The sequence below is a fragment of the Coturnix japonica genome, chromosome 3, assembly GCF_054131305.1.
Source record: "Coturnix japonica strain WE chromosome 3, WE-NBRP24, whole genome shotgun sequence".
Lineage (NCBI taxonomy): Eukaryota > Metazoa > Chordata > Aves > Galliformes > Phasianidae > Coturnix > Coturnix japonica.
The window spans coordinates 41306539-41330327 of NC_140665.1; the positions used below are offsets into that span (position 1 = coordinate 41306539).

At 38.5% G+C, this 23789-nt stretch overlaps 1 protein-coding gene across 4 annotated transcripts in view; it reads left to right on the plus strand.

Moving 5' to 3' along the window:
* RPS6KA2 (ribosomal protein S6 kinase A2) overlaps positions 1-23789 on the plus strand; it is a 216835-nt gene that overhangs the window by 126830 nt on the left and 66216 nt on the right. For all 4 annotated transcript variants that reach the window (XM_015858006.3, XM_085543446.1, XM_015858005.3 and 1 more), the window contains exons 2-3: positions 6663-6779; positions 10611-10692. In XM_015858006.3, the coding sequence (XP_015713492.1) occupies positions 6663-6779; positions 10611-10692 (199 nt within the window). The remainder of the gene's footprint in view (positions 1-6662; positions 6780-10610; positions 10693-23789) is intronic.

The window sequence follows — 23789 nt, forward strand, 5'->3', positions numbered from 1 at the left end:
AAGAGTGATTAATCAAAGATACACAGAATGTCTTGTAGCACAGAAGCCAAATCTCTCTAATACTCAAACTTCCAGCTCATGGAGTTCACCAATTTATCCAGCACATCATTGTAGTTGCTGGCCTTGATCTCTGTGATTCTCCTGAAAGCCTTTTTTCGCTTCTAGTTTTATTTCAGCTGAACCTCAAATGTCAAGACATATTAGGAAGGAAGGAAGAAAGAAAGAGAAAAAGCAAGAGAGAAAGAAAGGAGAAAGAAAAAGAAGAAAATAAAGTTGAATACAGAGTTGGGGAAATGTTGAGAGAGGATCTTTGGCACACTGGGCATTCTTTTAAAATGGAAGATTTAATATTTTTTTTTTTAATTATTTTTTATTTATTTCTTTTAAATCTAAAAACTACTGGAGATGGGCTTGAGAGGAGGCTAATGAAAATACTTATATACTTTTTTTTTTAAATGTGAATATTTTTTCTTAAAGAATTGAACACAGGCCAGCATTTAATTTCCTGTGCTAGGCATTCAAATAGCCTGTTACATCTTGATTTAAATTACTCTCCTATGGCTTGAACCAGAGTAGAACCTCTGAAACAGTGATGAAAACTGGAATCATTATTGTCAGACATATCCTGTCCTAACTGTTCCCATATCAGAGTTTTAAATGTGCTTCCCTAATGAACCATGTTATTTTGAAGTGTTGTGTTGCCTATGATACTTGGATGTTGAATAGTTGTGATTCGGTTTTATATTACGTGGTAACCTACCAAATGGTAAGGCAAGTAACAAAATAAAGTCTGTATCTTGAGCATATGCTACATACTAATAATGATTCTCTGGAAGAGATAACTTCTCTTTAGGATTACCATTGTTTTCTCTTGCAACATTTTAATTCATGTCTTTATGGACTTCAGTCCCTAAAGCATGTAAGCCCGTCAGATATGAAGGCTGGAAAATCCGCATATTAAAATTCCAGATATTTTTATTGGAAAATGAAGGCAACATGGGTGCATGGCAGTTTTGATTGTGTGAAACTGGGGAGGTAAAGGAAGAAAGATCAGAATTGTGTCCAACAAGCTGCAAACCAATAACCATCTTCCATTAGCAACATATCTAACTTCTGTGTAATGTAATTGCATAAAATTATCTGTTGCTAAAAGTAGGTGTCTCTGGAATGGCACCATCTCCCAGCTATTTCACACCAGTTCAGGAAGTCTTGGAAAGGAAAGGTATTGCATGTGATTGAAATGTATTGTTCACAAGAGAGGTGGTCTCTGGGTTTGAAGTTGACCTTAGCTCCTCTCCTTCAGAGACCTGGGGGAGGTCTTGCTGAAGGGCTGTGGTGTGGGCAACAAGAGGCTATGTGGCTGAAAAGGGCTACCCTCCTGAATGTTTTGTGCTTCCACATGACTTTTTGTATCCCATTTCCAAGTCTATGCTCCTGCATTTTCCAGTCCTTCTCATACATGCAACAGTGAGTCATTACTTTCTGTCAGTTGGAAAAGTTCTCTGTGGTTGCTTCCTGGCAGCATCTGAGCACTACTGCATCTTTCTCCGAAATCTGTGTGAGGAAATCTTGTAAGTGAGCTGAGATCAGAGTTAGAGGGAGCAGCTTGCCTTCTGTGTTGCCCCTGCTGCCTCCGGGAAATACCAAAGCAGATGCATCTCAGCTATCTGCAGTCACAGGCAAGGGCAGAAGCTCTGTTATCCTGTGTCACAATGGAAAGGAGATAAAAAAGATACTTATGTCTATATCCTGGGTTACTTGTTTGTCCAAAATTTCTACTGAATTGGGGTGCAGGTGAGTGCTTAAGTGAATAATGGAAAGCAGTTCTGAATTGGTTTGTCTTATATTAATTAGCACAGAGAAAAACACTCTATTTGTCTTCCATCATCATGCAGTTCATTGCCCTCTCTCCCATCATCTGTGTTGCTCAGTTATGTGTTTCCTTGAAGCTGTCTCACTTTTGTCACAGGATGATGCTTTTTGTGCAAACGTAAATATTTACAGAAGTTTGCAAAAGATTAAGCCTCATCAAGACAAGCATTTCTGCTAATGCAGTGTCGGGACAAGTCAGCAGGGAGCAAGAGCCTGGGCTGCTGTGCACAGCTGTTGCAAGACCAAACTGTGGAACATTCATTTTTGAGTTACTGATCAAAACCATTTTGGTGATTGAAACATGGATTGTTTATTTTTTTCCAGACTGGAATTCTTTCCACTTTCTACATATTGTGCACAGAAGTCTGATTGTTGTCTGCAGTATGAATATTTTGCATCAGTTTAGTTGTTGTAATGCAAATTGCTAGTGCAGATAAGTTATGCTTGCTGGACCAAGCAATTGAAAAATGCAGCTCAAAATAAAAATAACTGGAGTTCTGCCCACAGCACTTGTACTCCGTTAGTTTAGTTCTCATTCTAATCATCAGTACCTGAGGAAAATTATCCCACATTCCATCATAGGGATGATAGGGGAAAATCCAAGTAAGTAAGAATATTATAATGGAACCATAAAACTATGTTTGTTTTTCTAGGAGGGTAAAACAAGCAGAAGTCATTCAAATATTTGTGCAGCCAAATAAGTTATGAGGATGTTGAATGTGTGCAAGGAAATGCATGGCCTGGCACTGATAACCCTTGGATTCTTCTGTGGTCTTTACTCACATCATTGGCTAATAGGCAAGAGCAAAAAAACCTTAGCTAAACTATTTGGATAGCTCTAGACAAACATCAGTGACAATTTTCTTGCTGCTGCTTATTTGTGGAAATCTACAGAAAGCCACCAAGCAGCTCAAGAATTAGCTAAGCATTGTAAGACTAATTAGGGTACCTTCAGGTACCTTTACACCTTGGGTCCTGCTTGTTAAGATTACACCTGCATATCTGAATTCTAATCACTCCAAGTTATCATCTCTTTGAGAATGTGTTCCCTTCCACTAATTTAGATTAACACAATTCTTTATGTAGTATGTTTTCATGGCATACAGGATGCTCAGTCAAGAGCATTTCTAAGACCAGTGCTTCATCCTGCATATTTCCAATTCACTTTCACTCTTTCCCACTATGTAGTTACAGAAAATTACATTTCCTCAGTAGCTCTAACTACTCTAACAAGAGAATCTTCATGCTGATGCTTCAATAAAAATAGAAGTGCCTGGTGTTGATAGTCGCTTAATGCACATGGTTAAGTGTGTGGTAGTGTGGTTGCTCCATTGATTCTGAGTGGTGGTAAAGGCATTCAGCATCTTCTGATGTTGTGGGAAAATGGATAGTTTTCAGCCTTGACTGTTTCTCTGCTGAAGTCTTGTAAATGGCTGAACTTAAAATACCTCAGCCCAGTGTCGGAGAGCAAGAAACACAATGCATGGGAATATATTTCCTTAAAGGGGCTTCATGTTCAGTCTCGAGGGAGGTGGGGATTTGTCATACCAACTAAAATACCAGCTGTCCCCTGGCAGTTCACAAGCAATGCCACTGTAGTGGTGATTGGCAGACAAAGGAGCAGTCTGGCACGTTTTTCTTCAATGCTGCTTTGTTGCCTCTTCCTAGTGAGGAGACCACAGGAAATCCACAGGAAATCCTGCCTTCCTAGATAAACATCCTGCTTCCTCCTAAGAACCCCTAGAGCAGGCAGCTTGACATGACTGTGGGCATTTCTGCGCCAGGCAAATTGAAGAAGAATAATCTTTCATAGGAAGCGGCTCAAGCAACATTATTTGAGGTACTGAGAAGTACAATGGACAAAAACCAGCCAGCCTGATCAAGTGTCTGTGGTAGTCTGAGCAGGAGTGTTGGGCTAGATGTCCTCCAGAAGTCCCTTCTGACCAACACTTTTATGATTCTTTGAATCATATTCTAACAGCCTTTTTCCCTCCTTAAAATGAGTGCAATGGTAAGACACTACCCAGCCTTCTACGTGGTCCTGTTCTTTTTGAAATATATACATTTTTTGAGATTTAATTAAATATACATGTAATTAAAGTATTGTTCTTATGGTAAGTTATGAAATAATTATGCTATTCTCTGGGAATGCTTGAATTCATCATCTTAATACTCCCAAGACATTACTGTAACTGAACACACTGAATGGAAGAAGTTATATTAAATTTAATAACACAATGGGAAAAATGCTTATGGTTGTAGACCTGTGGCTTTGATGACTAATCTTAATGGATAAATTGAAACTCACTCATCATTTAAACTTGCAAATGTAGCTGAAATGACTGCATGGTTCAGGCTGAAATGCAGCCTCACAAAAATGACTGGATTTGGTGTTCTCTTCAGGTAGTAGATTTCAATCACAAACTTTGAGATGTTAGATCAAAGTAGAAGCAAATCTGAGGAAGATGGAGTATATAAAACTGAAGTTCGTCTTTTTTTCCTTCTGCCTTCATCTTGTTCTGAGGGATGGTCCTTGCTGTGCTTCTGGGCAAACAGGGGTGAGCAAAATCATGAAACGGTGACTGAGTGTTGTGAAGGTGTTCTTACTTGAGAATGAAGTCATTCAGTATTTTCACTGTTTGATATTTCTTAAGAGACGTACACACAGAGATGCTGGCCTGTGGAAGCCAGTCATCCCAGAAGACTGTTTATGGTCAGTGGAGAATCAACTCCCAAACATATAAGGTCTGGTGTACAGAGTAAAGGATGATGAATCAGGGTAGGAGCCTGACTGTATGGGGAATAACTCTTTGTGTGTACAATGGCTGGTGATCCACATTACATAGATACTTTACCAAAGCAGTAGTATAGCCCAACAGGCTTATCTCAAAATGATATTCCTAACAGAGTGCACATTTCTCAGCTGCAGGCAGTTAATGTAAAAATGCATGTCCCTCAGTATAAAAGCTCACCAGTCCAGGACTTGATGATGACTTCCATTTCTCCTTATAGTTCCATAAGAAACAGTGGTTTTGAAAATTTATTTTAGTTTATTATTGTTTATATTATATGGAAGAAGAATGAAATGAAGCATGTATATGTACATACATATTTAATCAGAAAGATACTCTGTTCTCCACAGTAATTAAAGCCAGAAAAATAAGAGGCTTTTGGCAGTTATACACTGTCAGAAAAGCTTTAAATCTCTCTGTGAAAACTGGTTGTTAGTATCAAGCATTTCCCTTCATGCAAATCACTTTAACTAGAGGAATTAGGATCACAAAAACTAGTTGCTGTCAGATGATGATTGTTTTCCATTATTCTGGGAGCATATGTAAAGTACAGGAAACGTTCCAAACCAAGAAGAGGATATAGTCCCCATTCCAAAGCACATGAGTGTAAAGAGTAAGGAAAGAAAGAAGAGGGATGAAGCTGCAGCTTGCAGAACTGTTAGGGTAATGCTAGCCATGCATCAGATGAGTTATTATAGCTGGTAGGAAGTAACAGCAGTTTTCTTGGAGGAGAGATGGAGTGAAAGAATGAGCATTTGTTTAATTTAGTAAATGAATATGTTTTGGCCAAATATGTTTGTGAATGCAATTTCATTTTAGGTTATTATTTCTATTTTTACTATGTGTAGCTTAAGAAGGGAAAAAAGCTTTATACATGTGTTATATATCAATATATCTTACTAAAAAAAAAAAAAAAAAGAAAAGAAAAGGAGAATTACAGCAAAATTCAAACTAACAGTAATGTTTCAAAGTTTCCAGTGATTTTTAGTAGATGCATAAATATTCAGATCTACTCCTAAGTGAGCAGTTCCCCTCAATCTGGGAAATCAAACAAAATAAACCTTATACTAAAAAACCACACTTTAGTTGTTGAGAAATTAGAACAACTATTTTTAATAGAAAAGTGCCCTCAAATGTAGGTATACAAAGCAGTTCAGAAATAAGAAGGCATGTAAATAGTATCTTCCCTCACCACTGTGTCCTTGAAGAGAAGATATTTCTTTCAGGTTTCTCTTCAGCTTAAAGAATTTCTATGTTGCTGCAAACTCAGTGTAATCCCTCTGGCTCTCCTGCAACCCAGCCACTCTCTTTTTAGAGGAACATGCCATAATAACATTATATGAACTACTAAATCAAATATCCCTTGTTACAGATAAAAATAGTCCTTGTACAGCTGTCTCTTGTGTTTGCCATTCTTTCCCCTTCCACCTCACTTTCACATCTAAATCTTTAATTTGTTTTCTGCTTAGAAGGCTACCAGTAGTAATTTTCCATTGTTCAAGGTGAGTTGGAAGATGTACTTTCACTAGTGCCCTTTCTTTATAGTCTACTCGTAAGAACTGCTGCTTGAGCCTAAAGTGAGCTTTGCTTTTTAAGGTGAATTAGAAGTGATGCTTTGAGCAAGAATGAAGCAATGAGCAAGTATGTGGAAAGAAGTGTGCTGGAGTCTCTGTAGTACTAATCTGGGAACGTAGAACTATGTTATCAAGGTCTGCCATAAGCACTGAGCTCTGTGGTATATTTCTCTTTCAGTTTGCTATAGATTTATTTTGATATAATATTGAGATTGATGAACAGGAGGATGTCCTGGTATCTAACACATTACCCTGTCCTGCATGTTAAAGGCACATGGAATATTTGAACAAACATTTGCTTCTATTTTCAAAATTTCAAACATGATTAAAGCATTACACAAGATGAGATTTTAATTAACAGTATGTTTCCTTGGGATGATGGTTCTGATTTGGCAATTTTGTTTTTTTGTTATTTCCTTTGCAGGAAGAAGGTATTGTGAAGGAAATAGACATCAGTCACCATGTGAAGGAAGGTTTTGAAAAAGCAGATCCTTCTCAGTTTGAACTGCTGAAAGTATTAGGACAAGGTTCATATGGAAAGGTAATTTTTAATGCCTTCTAATAACTTAGAGCAACAATGAAAATGTTTCATTCTTTCTCTGAGTTCATTTTCACTGATAACACTGCCCAGAAATACTGTATTGTAAAGGCAGATAAACGTTTTCTGCCTTCATTTTAATAATCTGTCTGTCTTTACTGGTATCCTGTATATAGAACAGTTTAGAAAATAATATTTCTCACTCTGGACCTAGTCTAAGGAACAGAAGTAAGCATTAGTGAACAGCACTGTTTATAAGTTAGACTCCTTTCCCCCTTTCTGACCTATTCACTAGTTAAGTAAGTGTGCTACTGCTGCTTAGTTGTAGGAATGCTGAAAAGCTTAAAAGAAGTTTGCTTCCCAATTTCTGCTAAGGGGAGATGTGATCCCAAGCATATTTTAAAGTCCCCAACTTTCACACTGCTGGTTACCTCACAGTGATTTTGTAAGAAAAGCTGCTTTCTTAGACTTAGATGCTAAGGACTTAATTTTCATTGCAGTGTCTTCGTTTTGAGTTTCGACACCAGTAACTGTATTTCTTTATACTTTTCACTGCCAAGTGCTTATGAAAGTATATATGTATGCATACTGTATACATAAAGCACATGTACTGAAAAAACTGCCTACTTGCATGACCACAAGCTATTGAGAAACAGCATTTTTATCTTAAGTCCAAGGCTTTTCTCAATCCCACAGGCAATTCCTTTTCAAACAAACAAACAAAAAGCAGCTCTTTTGAGTGTATTTAGTAGCTTTCTGAGTATTCCAGAATTATACTGATCAGAAAGGTTGTTACAAGATCCCTGAGATGACAGATATCAAAAGAATTAGCATTCACTACCAAGTTTTGATGTAGAGAACTGCTTGAGAGCACCGTAATGATATTTGGGTTTTGAATGTCTTAGATTGTACTGATGTATTTCATTATTAACTGTCAAATTCAGCATTCTAGCTTCAGGCACTGTATAATTGAAACGTCTAGCCTCTGCTACCACTTCCTAAAATGAGATAAGATTTCTTTGACACATTCCACTCAGTTTGCTGCAGGATCAGTATGTGAGTGTGGACATTAGACCTGTCTAAATTGTGCGATTGTAAGCCCCTTTAGTATCTCATGTGAAATTTGCCAGTAAATTCACAAAAGCATCATAGAAGTGAAGTCTGGTCAGAGATTTTTGTGCAGCCTCTAAATGTGTGAATTTTCACCACTTCAGTATTTCAGCTGATGACTCAAATCTGTAAGTCTCTGGGGATGCAAAGATGTTTTTCAGGTTTCTCACCTGAGACTTACATCATTTTCTGTAGAATTAAAGAAACTGCCTTTGGTTTCAGAGGGAGTACGCTTAACACTATTGAAAGTCACAGTGCTTGCTTAGATTTCTGGAGTAGGATTTTGGAGGTGTACTCAGTACTCCAGCTAAGGGGCTTTTACTAGTTCCAGCAATACATTTGCTTACTCATAACCTGAGGTGTTTTCATGCAAATCATACTAGAAAACTGAAATTCTGCTCAGGAATACGCCCATACTGTTCTGATAAATTATTATTTTATAGCTAATGTAAGGAGTCCAGTAAGTAATCCATGACCACTAGTCTCAAGAACTATCAAGACTATACCTTTAAGAATAGTTGGGAAGCAAACACCAATTTGTAATGCAATGCATTTTAATTTGTTCTTTTTCCTTTTTCATTTGATAATTTCAGTACCCTCTGAAACAGCACACGGTGTTCTTGAGTCATCTGTTTTGGAGGGAACACAGACCAAATGCCCTATCCCATGTTGCATAGAACAGCTGAACAGTGAATAGGAATGTAAATTGATTAGTTATTAGTTATTAGCAACTAGGATACTAGTTTTGCAATATAACGTGGAGGATAGGGGTTATTTCTAGAACTGTAGCCTATTTCTGCAGATGCAGCATACTGTATTGTTGTATGTGCAGTAAGTCCTAAAATTATAACATTAAGATTTCAGGATTTAGCATTTTCTCTTTTTCCTTTTTTTTTTTTTTTTTTTCCCTTAAGTAATAATAATAATAATAAAATCCATACCTATTTATTCACAATAATATTAATGCTAAAAATCTAGTGTTTTGGCAAAATTACTTTGAGACTTTTTCCTCCCTTATGAAGCAATGCAAAAATTAAACCTTTCACTTGGACTGGATGGAAAAATATCCCAATGTTTTTCTTTCTATTTGAACTTCTAAATGAATTGATTTCATTTTAATATTGGAGCAGCTGAGCTTAATTTATTATGAATGTTAATGAAAAACACTTCAGAAAATCTTATGTGTTCCTGTTGCATCCAGATTTCGTATTTATTTCTGCAGTTGTGAGTACCAGAGGTACTTGCACGTTCTTCAAACTGGGAAACAGGAGACAGGAACCAGCAACATGTGCCCAATCTCAGCAAGTTAGGGCAGCTTAGCTGTAGAACTGTGTATATCTCTCATGTACAGGAAACATCTTGAGAATGAAAGCCTCAACAAAAATGTATCAGATCGTATAGCAGGAGTGTTGTAACTGTGATGTTGTGCAGATGTAAGAGTCCTGGTTAACATGTTCAGAGAGAATTTACTCTTTTTTTTCCCTTCAGCTTCTCTGGAAGGGTGTTAAAAGTTATCTCCTCCCACAAACCTTTTCTCAGAGAGCACTTGAGAAAACTGGTTGTTTTACAGATTTTTATATATATTGTTTTTTAGAAGGAAGTGTCTTTCAACTTACGAATAATGTGCTAGAAACAGACTTCCTCCTTTCTTTTTTTGGCTTTTCATGTTTCGGATGGAGGCAATTTGCAAGGCTGCATTGCTCTTGAGTAAATGATGAATTAAAATAGCTGCCACATATTTTTGCAATCTAAGTAGACATTCTACAGTAAAATAATTTCATTTAGACTTGAATTCATATGTATATGTTACGTATGAGGGCTTTGTGGTGCTTTGATTGTAGTTTGGCTTTACTTCCAGCTTCTGTCCAATAGTAAAAGTGCTGAATTAAGAGTTGGGCCCCTGATGTCGTGTTTTTGACCTCTGCAGATGGAGTGCGTCCTGGAAATTAAATAAGATATTGATTAATTTTCAAATATTAAAATCCTGAACATCCTATAAAGACTGTACTAAATTACTGGTTCCTTTTCTGTTGTCCTAGTGCACAAACTAACTCAGAGTCAGATAAGAAGAATTGTTTCATGGAGTTAAACAAACAAACAAACAAACCACAAAAATTCATCTAAAATTTATTTTATTTCAGTTCAAACTTTACCCTGTCAGAAGCTGTAACCTAGGATGCTGTAACAAGGAAAGGTGTCTTCTTTTAATGACCTATCAATTAATCCAAATTATCCTACCTTTTGTTAAGTATGCTTGAGCAAATTTTCAGCTGCAAAAACTTTTTGCTTCCCTTACTTCTTATGTTAATCATCTTTCATGATTTATGACAGAAGTTAAACCTTTTTTTTTCTCCTTAATTACTTCAAATAATTAAAAAAATAAAAATCTGTATTCCTAAGCACAAGCAGGATTTTACATACTTCATGTAAAGCCATTCATATTATGCAGAAATGTGCATGCATTCATTATGACTACTCATCTTCAACTGAATCTTAAAAGTCTATTAATAATATTGAACATATTTTCCTTGTCAGGAATTAAAAGCTTAAAATGGAAGCTTTCCAGAACCAGCTCAACCAATTGCAGGTGAAACATATGAAGTACTTTCAGCTAAGAATTTTCATTGGAATTCCCAGATTTTAGTATATGTTTCTCTGTTAAATCCTGCACAGCTTGTAACTAAGAGCTTGGCCCCCATTTACACAAACTGTCTGCTTTTTCAGGTATTTCTAGTGAGGAAGATCAAAGGATCTGATGCAGGTCAGCTTTATGCCATGAAGGTACTTAAAAAAGCAACTCTGAAAGGTAAGGTTTTGGGCGCTGGCTGCAATTCTCTACTACTTCAACATCTACTTTTTTTGTCATTTTTGCATTACTATTGTCTGATGGTATACAGGAGTTTATCAACACAGTGAAAGTTCTAGAAAAAAAGGTACACAAAATATGTTACCTACAGTGTGAGAACATGAAAACAGGGCAGTAGCACATCCTACCAGCTTGCTTTCTTCATTTTTTTAGGATTACTTCAAGAACTTTACTGCATATGTATTAAATTGTATCAGAATGGCAGTATCTCTCTGCTGCTGGAGTAAACTAAAGCAAATACTTTTAAATATGGACATTGCTGAAGTAGAGCATGATGTATTATTGGGCAGGAAGGCCTTCAAGGTGGTGCTTCTTGCTACATGCCTGAAAATTCACAGTAACTTATTTTCAAGTGTGCTTAGTCATTCTGAGGTTCTTGAGACCGTGCTGTTTCCTAACTCATGACTAGTCAGCATGTGGCCTCCACTCATCTCAGGCCAAATACTGATGATTGAAGCTGGTCAACCTTTTCTGGGGTCATTGGCTGCTGCAACCTTACTATGATCACAAGGAGGTTTCTAGTAATGGGAGAGGTAGAGAGGACTGAATAATAAGTATGTAAGTTTCATCTCAACAGAAGCCCTTATTGTTTGTTCCTCCAGAGAGTTAGGAAGATCCATGCTTTCTCCTGTTTCCCTGACCTAGTACTGTACTCTGCTTGTAACCCCCAAAAGCCTGTATGTGTTTTTTTCTGGGTTTGTTTTGTCCAGGGCAACTTACTCAGAGACAGTGAGTGTTTGCACAGTGCAGAATTGTACCTACATGTTTATCCTCAAGTGAAAAGAGCTAACTTTTAAATAGTTTTGATGGCTTAAGAATCCAAATTGCTTTAGCATGTATTGGTGTGGAGAACAAAAAGAAGTGAAGCTACAGATGACTGCAAGGAAATGTTTCAGCAGGCGGTACCTGTTGTGAGTGCTAGCTGAGTTCAGAAAGTTGCAAGCCAGGAACTTCCAAGGTCCTTTCCCCTGCCAAAGCCTTTTCAGATAAATATGAACTTGAAGTGATGCCTGTGCACCGATATTTTTCATTAGGATGTAGATAGGAAAGTTTGTTCTGGAAGAAGAGCACAGTGTAGTCACCTAAATAGTATTGGACTTAATACATAAAAAGTAAAAGGTTAGGCCTGTGTATTAAATATGTGTAATAGAGTGAATCTCTGACTCAGTTGATAGAGAACCACTAATTGCCCTGAGATGAACTAAACTCTTAGAGTTTACCTCTCTGATGAAAACTGTTTCCTACAGAGTACTGCGTCTCAGAAAGGACATTTACATCTCTGATGTAAATGCATATCAGAGATTTTTTTCTGTTTCTATTGAGAACTCTCAACTTTTCACCTAATGTGTAAACTGGATAGTCTCTCTGTTTTCTGTGTGTAGATATGGGGTGTGTTTAGCAGAATCAACTTTGGGTTGGGAGAGGGTTTCTTCTACAGCCTCAAACACCTTATTGTTACTGAATATATGATAGCTACATCTGTAATCTTAGATTCCACTGGAAATGTAATGTCAGTTTATAGTCAACGTAATGGCAGTTTTTTAGGATATCTCAAAACATATATGGTGATTTTAAACTATTCAAAGTTTAGTCTCTGTTACACCAAGAATAACAGGCATCTCTAGATACTTTTTGTGTTTACAGTTCTTTATAGCACAGAGCTGCTGCCTCTCTCTTTGTCAGCCTTTTACAGCATGATATTTATTAGTTTCTCAAGTGTGAGTGAACAAGGTCCAAAAGTTAAAGCTGCTCTGTATTGCATTTCTCTCCCACTCAGGCTACTTGTCTCTTTGACTGGTAACTCTGGGTTTCTTGGCAATCTCATGGTAGCTAGCCCATGAGTAGGAACTAATTTGTCCATACTAACCACTGCAAATAAGCTAAATTCAACAGCTATTTAAATCAAGGTGCAAAAATGAAGACAAAACCCTGTTAGCACAGGGCAAATGAGAACTGCGAAAAAAATGAAGATTGCTGTCAGTGAGCTTTCTTGTAATTTCTGGCACAGAAATGATATTTCTGACAGCTTAATTTCATCTTCTAAGTGAGAGTGCTGAATTGCTGCTGCTGCCTACCTACACTCAAAAAGGCTGGGAGTCACTTCAATGTGAGCTATTTATTACCATGTCGAGTAATGGGAGCAAAGCCATAAGTACTTGTTAGCACTGCATTCAGTATTTACTGACAAAAGGCATTCTATGAGACAAATTTCTGGATTATTTTCCTTCCTAATCTTTACTGCACAGTATAATGTGGAATGAAAAATTCAAAGCTCTAGGATCCAGTGCCATTAGTGTGGTCACACTGCCACAAATATCTTCACAGTTCTTTTCTTTTGCAAGGCAAATTTGTGAAACATGAAATGGAAGAATGAGAAGAAAGGAGGGGAAAAAAAGAGGGGGGGAGCCTGAAGAATTAAAACACACATAAATAGGAATATGAAGAAGTTAAATGCCTTCAGGGGTGAAGGGTTAAAAAAAGCTTTGTACTTTAATTTGAAAAACATCCATGTGTGGGTCCTGTCAAGGTGTTTCCCACCCCAGGAGTAGGACTTTGGCAGTGACCAGATGAGAATGTATGGGAAGCTACAGAAGTACAAAATGGTGGTTACTCCAGTGTATCTACTGCCTTTTGCCAAGGTAGTCTCTTGCTAGATAACATGGCCCCAAATACACCAACAGTGAAGGCTAGTATGAAAAGACTCCTGCAACCAGCAGCTGCACTCTCCAAGTTTTTGGAGCTCAGATAAATTGTTTGATACAAAAGAGTCTTTGTAGATCAATTGCATTTGTAGATCCAAGTTTGAAGAAATCTGCCTAACAACAGAACGACTTCTGAACTCCTGATATGAAAGCAGAATTAAAATTCAAAGTATTCCAGTTTAGTTTGTAAAGACTTCCAAAGGCACATGCTGCAGACACAAACATTTGTGGAAATGAAATTAATCCTTACCATATTAAAGTTTATGTTAAATGTAAAATATATCTGAGTAAACACTGATAGGAACATGGATTTTTGATAGAGAAAGCCACTGTTCCAGTTGGTTGTAAATGAGAACACCACACGCAATTTTGTCTCCTTCATACTTCATTTCCTTTTGCAGGAACTTGTGAATTAGATAATACTGTTAAATTCCATCTTAAGAATGTTAGTTTTGTGTCTTCATTACATTTTTTTCTTTCTTGTAAATGGGATTTTTAGATTTAAAAAAAAAAAAAAAAAAAAAAAGCAAGGTAATAAAATTGATCTTAACATAGTATTGTAGAATTGCTTAGGTTGGAAGGGACCTTGCAGACCACCTGGTTCCAAACTCCTGACAACAGCAGGGCTGCCACCCACCTGATCAGGCTGCCCAGGACCCCATTTGAACTGGCCTTGAAAGCCTCCAGGAGTGCAGCATCTGCAGCTTCTCTGAACAGTCTGTGCCCATGCCCCACTTAGCCGAGTGTCTTGACTGCCTGTTCTGAACGCTCTGGGAGAATGAGGAAACAAGCAGAAAACGGGGACTGATTATTCTGTGTATATGTGTGCCTTACATTCATAATCAAAGCTGGAGCAGAGGATAAGGGCAGGCATATTGTTTTAGTTCACTCAGTATTTCACTAACACTCTCTTCAGCTTTACTGAAGGTGCTTCAGAATTTCATGAACAAGAGCTGTTTACATTGTTTACAATGCGAGCTTCATTAAATAAGTGTGAAGTATTCATAAATCACCCACAGGCTTCTGAGCTGGAATATATGGGCTACCTCCAGAGCCTGAAAATTGAACGTGCATCCCTCCAGGAGATACGCAGTCTTACAGAAAGTGGCATGAAACCATGAATTACTGATATAATTCCTCTGAACTTCATAAATGTTACAGTGATGAGGTATGATCTAGAAAAAGTTATGTGTTGGGTTATGAGGAAGTAGTCTGCATCTGCCCATTTTGTTGGCTGTGTGAATCTCAGCACTGGAAACTGTTTCGCACTGAGAACTCAGATATTATACCTTTTTCTACTTACAGGGTTTAGAAAAGGTAATCTGTATTGTCAAAGGCTCTGAAGTGCTTTGCAGTTTATGATCCCCCTCAGAGTTAGCCAGTAGGCTTATGAGTTTATAGTTGTGCTGACTGCAAGCGATGTTTATAGATGCAGTAAGCTCTGACTGCAGCTCTGCTGACTCACAGAGAGCTTCCCTGTGTTCTTAGAGATGTTAGATAATTGATAATAATAGTACACTAAATTTAACAGCTGAGATGTCACCAGCTGGACTGTGATTGCCATCCAAACCCTTGGAAAATTGTAGTAGTGGCTTCCCTGTTTGGATGTCAGCTGAAGTGTCTTCTTCAGTTTTCTGTTTTATCTGATTGAATTTTCCTGTAATACTTCTGGTGTTGATATCTAAGACACTGAACTATAATGTTTTCCTTCTGGTTTGAAAGGAACAAAAAATGCAACAAAAGATAAATCTAAGGACAGTTTAACTTCATGAAGCAGGACTCAAACAGCCTTCACCTGAGATAAACAGACTTTTGGTGCTCAAGTTTTCGTGGTGTCTAGTCCTATTCAATTTGGTCCCTGTGATGGGGTGAAAGGCCCTGCTACTTTTCTTGCTCTGACCTTTAGATTTTGATTAAATTTTGATATTAAAGTGTGCCTCAAACTTTTTAATATCTTCCTTGACCTCTTATTATCCTCTTCTAAACACTTCATTGTGGAAGTTCTGACCACACATCCAATTTCCTATGAGTACAAACCCAAGCAGAAGTCCCCTTCCTTCACTGTCTGAGGAAAGGCTACATGCTCAGCATCCTCAGGAACTGCCACAGTGTGCGCTGCTTCCTACACACAGCTTCTTGACAGATTCTCCCTTACTCTAAGATTTTCCTTATCTAGGGCTTGCTTTCTTAAACAGGAAAGGGTACAGTGCATTTCAGAGAGCACATTTACATTGTTTCTAAGGGTCTGTGGAGAAAAAAATGTGTTCTTATAAGGAGAAAGAACTGTGATTAAGGGCGAACCTTACCATGTCAGCAAATGTTATAGGGCATCTTGTCCTGGATATACTAGATGTTAACAGATGTTTATCTTCATGGGGTTTACTAGGAGCATTAATGTGCATTCATCGAGGCTGTAGCTTCTGGCTTAAGTACTCAATATTCTATGGTGATTCTGTACAGTGTTTGGATGAGAAGGGAATGTTTTTGCCTATAAAAATAAACTGAGCGTGCATCACTTAAAGATTTTATTATCTGTTTCTGTCCAAGCCCTGTGGAATTCTCATTGTATAACATTCTGGTTAAATTACAGCCCCCTTACAGTGCTAAGTGCATGATGAAGATCCTGCTATTGGGTAAAATTTCCCACTGTGAAGATGTTCAGAAAATGAACTCTGGAAATTTAAAATGTTTTCTGTTTTCTCAGGGAGATTTTGGCTGTCATTGGTTTTTCCTTTTTTTAAAACAAAGCAAAACAAAAATGTATTATTATTAATGGAGCTTTTTCTAAGAACCAGTGGAAATTCAGAATTTCCTTCATGCAAATTTTGGTTGTCAAGTTGTACAAGGTCCCACTGCTAAAAGTTCTACTTAGGTTGCAAGGTAGGAAGTAGTTACCGTTGTCCAAAAGAGGACAGAATAAGTAAGCTTTCACCTAAAAACAGCTGAAAATTATAATCACTTTCCCTATCATTTTCCATATCTTTCACATAGAATCACACTCTTCCACTCCTGTCATACACTTTGTACATAAATGCAGCAATATTGCCCAGTTCCTTCCTGTTCCCAGATTTGTTCAAGTACAACTTTCCTATTACAGTAAAATGAAAATGTAGCCCCCTGTATAGTTGTATGTTCATTTGGAACACAACTTCAGCAGCTTAGTATCTTGCTTACCAAGTTAGCCCAGTTTTATTCCCCCCAAAGTTAACTTTCTCACAGTCACAGCTTCTAATCTGAGTAGCTCCATAGGCCCTCTTAGCAGCATCAGAAAGTTTTGCATGTTCAGGTATTCATATGATGATTCCCTGAAGTGTACAAAGGAAATTCAAATCAGAAAAAGAGATCACTGAAAAGTCTGTTGGTTTCTTTAGTAGAAAGGGGATATATTCTTCACCTGTGATCAAATTATATGAGTTTGTTCTACACACTTGTTGAATCACACTCTATTGACAGTGAAATGTAGAAAAAAAAAAAGACTTCTTTAAAGAGCAGCAGATCATGCAGGCTATTCCAGCTGGGAGAGGAGTGATGACCCTTTTCTCAGGAATCAGTAGTTCATCATGCTTTTAAAATTATCGATAGTAAAAACTGGTTTTCATAATCTCTTTGTGATTTTCAGTCAATTTACCATGTAACTCTTTAAAAATTCATTTGGTAATGCCATTCTTGACACTGTGAGTAAGTATCATTGGAGCCACTTTAAACTGCAGCTCCCATAGGTGCCATCAGTAAATACATTTCAGACTCAAACACATCCATCAGAGTCCCCGTAACAGACCTAATCAATGTGATTTCATTACTGCTTGGTTTCCCTTGGATCATTCTTCTTGTCATATTCATTGCGCTGTATATCTAGTGGCAGCTATTTGCAATCGCAGTTTATCCCAAATCATTTGTCACTGCACAGAAAAGACCACATTTGATATTTTCCACTATCAAGTAGTAGATTGCTGTTGTTTTTATTGTGGCTTCAGGAACAAAGAGAGTAACTTGGAGGTTGTCCTGAAGCTAATAGTGAAATGTGTATCCTATTTAATAAATATAATGCAATTCCACTTTATCTGTAGAAAACCCACTTCTGCTACGAAAGTACTGAGAAGTACAAAGTATTACACAACTGTCATACATCTCACCCGCAGTAGCTGGGGAGCACAGAAAGGAAAGCATAGCTTGCTTTAACTGAAGCAGGTCTACAAGAGTGATGTGAAATTCCAGCTTAATGAAAAATTCTGCGGTGAGGTGGGTGCTGCTGCCTGTGTGAAAGAACGGCTCTGCCTAGGTGGCACAAACCACCAGCTGATCCCTAGAACAGCTGCAGGGACTTGCTTGATTTGCACTCGTGTTGTTTAGATGTTGGAAGTTTGCCCATTTGGAGAATCCCATTCAGAGCAGGCTCCTAGGAAAAGCCAGTCCTTGGATTTGTTCATCATATGACTGCTACCTGCACAGCTGCACAATGTTTCCAGTTTCTTATGGTTGCCCACAGCTGTCAACTTCCATACTCCCTCTCTTCTGTGTTTAGCTTCAGAATTAAACATAGTATTGATGGACAGGATGTACCTAGACCAGTCTGGGTTTGGTAGTGTTAATGGTCACTGTTTTACCTTATCTGCTGCCCTCTTCCTTTTGCCTTTCTGCCTAACCAATCAGGAATCTTTAAATCTGCTTTGCTGGTTTTATTTTGGCTTAGTGTTGAGGCTTATTTGTAGTTTTTATGTTGCTTTTTGTTCTCATTTGGCATGCAGTGCTTTTAAGGAGGCTTGTGGGCTTCCTGCTTGCTTGTGCTTCTATTTTTAAGAAACCCAGTGCTGAAAAGAGAAGCTATTGTCTGTGACCTATTCAGTCAGCTTAGCGGTACATGAAGGGACTATTGGAAACCATTTTTAATCCTGCCCTATCTCCTGTGGTTATCTCCAGTTTGTAGGAAAGGTGGGAAATCATAGAAAATTTGCTCTTTTGGCTACTACAGGATTAGGTGCTTTCAGACTTCATCTCTTTGAATTATTGTCATGTAGTCTGTTTTTTGATGGCAGATTGTATGTGGTGTAGGAGCTGGTACCTCAGTTCAGGTGTTCCAAGACTTTAATTCTGCTTGTGTCTCTGCTGCCAGCTTGCTTCACAAACATCAGCCAGCTATTACTGCTGCTCCTCTTCTCAACCTCTATACTTGCAGTGTAAACTTAATAGTGCCAGCCTCTTCTTCACTGTGCTCAATGTCCTTGTGAAAAGTAATAGTCAGATACTAACGATGATGTTATTAACACTCCTCCCCACTTAAATGTAATCTGTGGCATTCTGCAATGTAATGGCTAAAGAATCCCAAACAAGAAATTGCTAGGCAATGTCTCTTCTGTATAATGCAATGACTATTTGAAATAATCAGAGCTATGAATCAACAGTACTTCTACATAAAATTATAGCTGTAGTGGAAAGCTAAATTGGAAATACAATGGCTAAATATCCCTGGGATTTTTAACATCACTTAATGGTCTCTGAAAATCATTGGCTGTGGTACAAATCCATTATCTTTATGAAAAACATTTGTTGTTTGTTCAGTTCACTAAATATGTTGGACCAGTTGGAAAATCCAATGTAATTGCCATTTAACCAATTTCAGATGCCTGCAACTGCAGTACTTTTATAGATGGCTGGAAACTGAATTCATAGCCGTCCTCTGAGAGCTTCATCCCACTGCCTTTACTGGTTCCCATGATAAAAAAGAAAATTTTACTGCTTTAAAGCATGAGGACAGATTAACAAAGGTCAACAATGGCATTTGATGGCATTTCAAATCAGAATGACCACAGGAAGTAGGGATTATTTGGGCTGGCAGTAGTTCTTGTCACAACATTCCAGTCTGAATGTGTGCAAATCTTCACAGAATAGGTGTGCTGTTCACACCTACTGCTGGAGGTATGCTGGCTTTCAGTTGACTCTATAGAAGGGAGATGGCACTGTATAGGAGGCTGCCATCTGGGATTTGTCTCAACGGAAGCGAAATTATTGTTTGTGGTTTTATACTTTTTATGTGGGTTGTTCATGTCAGTTATGGTTTCCTCATGCCTGTGGCATTTGCTCCAATTTGGAGGCTTTTATGATGTTCAAAAAGAGGCTAGCAATCAGTGACAGTGACCTTTCTATTTTGTCTGTAGCATTTTCTGTCTGCATGTGACTGTCCTTTACACGTCTGAAAGGTTTCCATGTCACCCTAATTTAACTGATGTTTTCTCGTCAGTGGGAGATTATTTCTGTAAATGTAGGCAAAGTCTGAATTACTCAGATAATTGCACTGTGTCTTGGTCATCTTTTTTTATGTTGTGATATAGTTCCCTTTTAGCGGGCAATTGTCAGCACCAACACCATTATCTCAGAGCTGCCTTCATGCTCAGATGGAGCACACTTTGATGTTGGTATCAGGAAATAATGGACTGGTTGGGACTGACAAGGCCATTGGGATGCATCTGCTCCAACTCCTGTGCAGCAGGGACACCTAGAGCAGGGAAGCAGGGTGCCTGGATCTGTGCCCACACAGCTTCAGAAGATCTCCAAGACCCCACAGCCTCTCTGAGCAATCTGTACCAGTGCTACATCACCCACATCACAGAAGTGCTGCCTGGCATTTGGACAGTACCTTGTGCTAGTTTGTGCACTATGTCTTTTGTCCTTGAAGTGGGCAGAACCTGTCTCTGTCCTTTTTGCAACCTCCCTTCAGGTATTTATAGACATTTATGAGATCCTCCCTGAGCCAGCCTTCTCCAGGCTGAACAGTCCCATATCTCTCAGCTTGTCCTCATTGGAGAGATACTTCAGCCCCTTCATCATTTTCTTAGCCTTCAGTTGGACTCCAGAGGTCATTACTCAGTGACTGAGCATTGTGATGGGAGTGAGACAGGGCCTAGCATTCTTTGGACCTTCAGGAAGCAGGCAGTAACATTGCCCTTCTTCAGCTTCTCCAGAACATTGCTCTCCTCCAGATGCTTTCTTCTTAAGGCTGCAAAAGAAGAGTGCTAACCATTCCCATGTGGCTTCTTAGTTCCCTGTTTTTCCTTTGCTTTGCTGAAATATTATGGCATAATTTTATAGGCATTAATCCTAACATAAATGACTGCTCTGTTTCAGTCAGTCACCCAAATGCTTGTGTATATTAGTTAAGGGACTTTTATTCACTTGGAGTCCCTGCAGCAAAGCATCACACAGTACAAGATGCAGCCCCTTTCTGCTATTACCAGAGCAGGCTAGTATCTTACTAAATCGTTATTTAGATTTTTGTTCCCATTTCTGCTTTAAAAAATGCGTGAGGAGATGAGGCTGCAATCACAGCTCTTTTCTCTGCTTCCAGTGGTTCGTTCTGTTATGGTTTGCCTGGCACATCCCATACTTATGTGCATTTTCTATTCCTTTCTTTCCTTGTATTTTGATAAATAATTCTTCTCTACCCATCGTGTTTGCATCCTTTAAATATTTATCTGCCCTTTTCCTGTCCCCCTTTAGTCATTTCTTAGTAAGGTTTATGTTTAGCTCTTGGCAATTATGCAGTGACATAGGAAAATGGCAAATTTCCTCTTCTAATTCAAACAGTCACAGATATTTTCAGAACTGTATACAAGGATGGAGATGTAGATGGTGAGATCTTATTAATGTCAATGACGGTTTTACTACTGACTGTTTTAGGGCCGTGATTTCACCCAGAAACTCTCTGAACTTAATCATATCTTCCACTGGGCTCCCTATACGGTAGTGAAGTCCAGACTGAACAACCTTTTTCAGTTGTTTGAGCAGTGCATTGTCTTTCCTTGTAGGAAAAAAAAAGATTCCGTTGGTCTTTATTCCCTTGCTGTTTGTGCGGACAAGTTTTCCTGGTTGCAGCATTTCAGTCAGTGACTCATTAACAACACGAGACCAGGCTTTTCCTTATGCTCTCATTTAGTATTTGACTGTGCCTCGACTTCACACTCCGCTTGCTGCTTGGGTTGGGGGGCTTTCACAGCGACAGACAGCCATCACGCAGATGCTCATTTCCAAGGCAAACAGATCAGCTGAGCTACATAAACCGTGTCTGCATAGCATGTTGGAGCCTGGGCAAAGCAAAGGTTTGGTTTGACTGGTTGTTGACATTAAATGCTGAAATTTTCCTGAAATATCTGTATTGTAAACTCCCCGTTGTGCTGTGTGCAGGTAGCTCAGAGAGCTGTTTGCATGGTTTTGTCCTGCTTGGTTTACAAACAGAAGTTGTGACAGGGCCTCAGATCTCTTAAAAGAAACAAGAGTCCTTGTGTTTAGATGATGAGCTACTATCTCATCTCCCTCAGTGATGTCTTAGACATACTATCTACTTATTTCACAAATCAAAATATTTAGAATTTAGTAACCAGAAATGCTTATCCAAAATATGTCCTTAGCCCAAGGAAGATTGGCTCTAAGTTTACTGAGTGCAAACAGCCTAATGGAGCAAGTGTTCAGGGTGGAAAGGCAGTTCAGTGCATCTGAGTGAGGTGGCTGCTTAGCTCAGGGCAAGTATTAACATTTACCTCATGCTCTGTGACGAACCTATGCAAATCCCTCTTCCTAAGAAACTCGTGTTGCTGACAAGCCACAGCCTTGCTTTAGCGCTAGCAGAACTAAGCTGGCAAATGACTCTCAGCTTATGGTAGTCACAAAAACATTATTTATTAATTTTGTGTTGCTACCCTACACTTGGAAAACATGTGGTTGGGTGATTTTGTTTAAGAACTTCTGGTGAGTTTGGCGAACTTATTTTTTCTGTTATGCAGCTTTAACTCTTCTGATTTAATATTCTGTCTTCTTCTGAATGTACATTACAATTGAGAAGTTGTTCCTTTTCTGGTAGCTTGTCTATCCACAGCGATAGACCATTAGGTGAAACTGCATTTGAAAAATCATCGACAGTAAGCATTTCAGTGCAGGCAGACCGTTCTTTCTCAGTTATATTTATTTTTTAAAGTGTTTTTATAGCTAGTTGTATGTCAAGCTAATGTTTAAGAAATAATAGGTCAAAAATGAAATTAAAAACCCTTAGCAAAACAGTACTTTGATGAACCAAAACCAATTATTTGCAATTCAGTTTTGGCATAACTTGCTGAATTTAGACTTTTTGTTCCAATTCAGATCAAAAACCACAGTAAAAACATATTTTAAAATGTCTGAAATTACCAGTTTCAAGCAGCTCTACAGCAGGCATTTACCAGAACTATGAGCAAAACTGACCTGGTGGCAAATTACAGCATCTCAGTACATGCTTTCTCCACACAGGGATAACACCACATTTCCTCTCCTTCCAGGAATTCTCACTTAATGTTGTATGAAACACTGTTGTGTTTCATACATTACATCCCAGCTTGTCCAAGCAGAAGATTTCATACTGAGCCATTGAGGAAAATTTAGGAGCTCTTAAACAAAATGGAAGGGACTCAGTGGGCTTAAAATCACAGCTTCCAGTTCTGTCAGTGAATTTCTAGTTTCTCAAAGGACGTGATGTAGAGGGAAGTTCCCTTTCAATACTCCCAGCTTCTTAGGACTTTAAAGAACTAAATAAAGGGAATCTTTTTTCTTTATCCAAGACAAACACTCATTTAATACTGGAATGCTCCATGAACAGGAAAAATGAAGCTTGGTGCTGCCTCTTATTTCTAGCTGTACACTAACTGTCCAGCACGAGCACTGCAGCATGGCAATGGCTGTGAGAGAGCAAGAGCCTGGCAGGAGATATTGTGAAGACAGGAAATCGTGATGGAGAACGTTCATTCCTCTTGGAACTGTAGGACTGTGAGCTGTATACGCTTGTCATAGAATCATAGAATGGCCTGGGTTGAAAAGGACCACAGTTTCAACCCCCCTGCAACATGCAGGGTTGCCAACCAGCAGACCAGGCTGCCCAGAGCCACATCCAGCCTGGCCTTGAATGCCTCCAGGATGGGGCATCCACATGGGCAACATGTTCCAGTGCATAACCACCCTCTGTGTGAAAAACTTCCCCTAGTATCCAGATGCTGAAGAGCACCAGTCCCAGGAGTGTGTGGGACTCGGCTTGTGACCGGCCTCCACCCTGATGCAAAACCATTAATCACAACCCTTTGGTGCATCCAGCCAGCCAATTCCTAATCCACTGAACAGTAAGTCCTTGTTGGATTCTTGTAAATTGGTACCAAGTTTAAAATATATATTGTACAAAGGTGGAAAAAAAGGACAACTGTCTCCTAACTGTCTTAATCAACTTTTCTTTATTGTGAAACTGTATGAAATAGCCAGCAGTTTCTCCTTTCGGATTATCATCATTTCCAGAGTCACTGATGAGCAGTGTCTACTGGCATCTCTGAA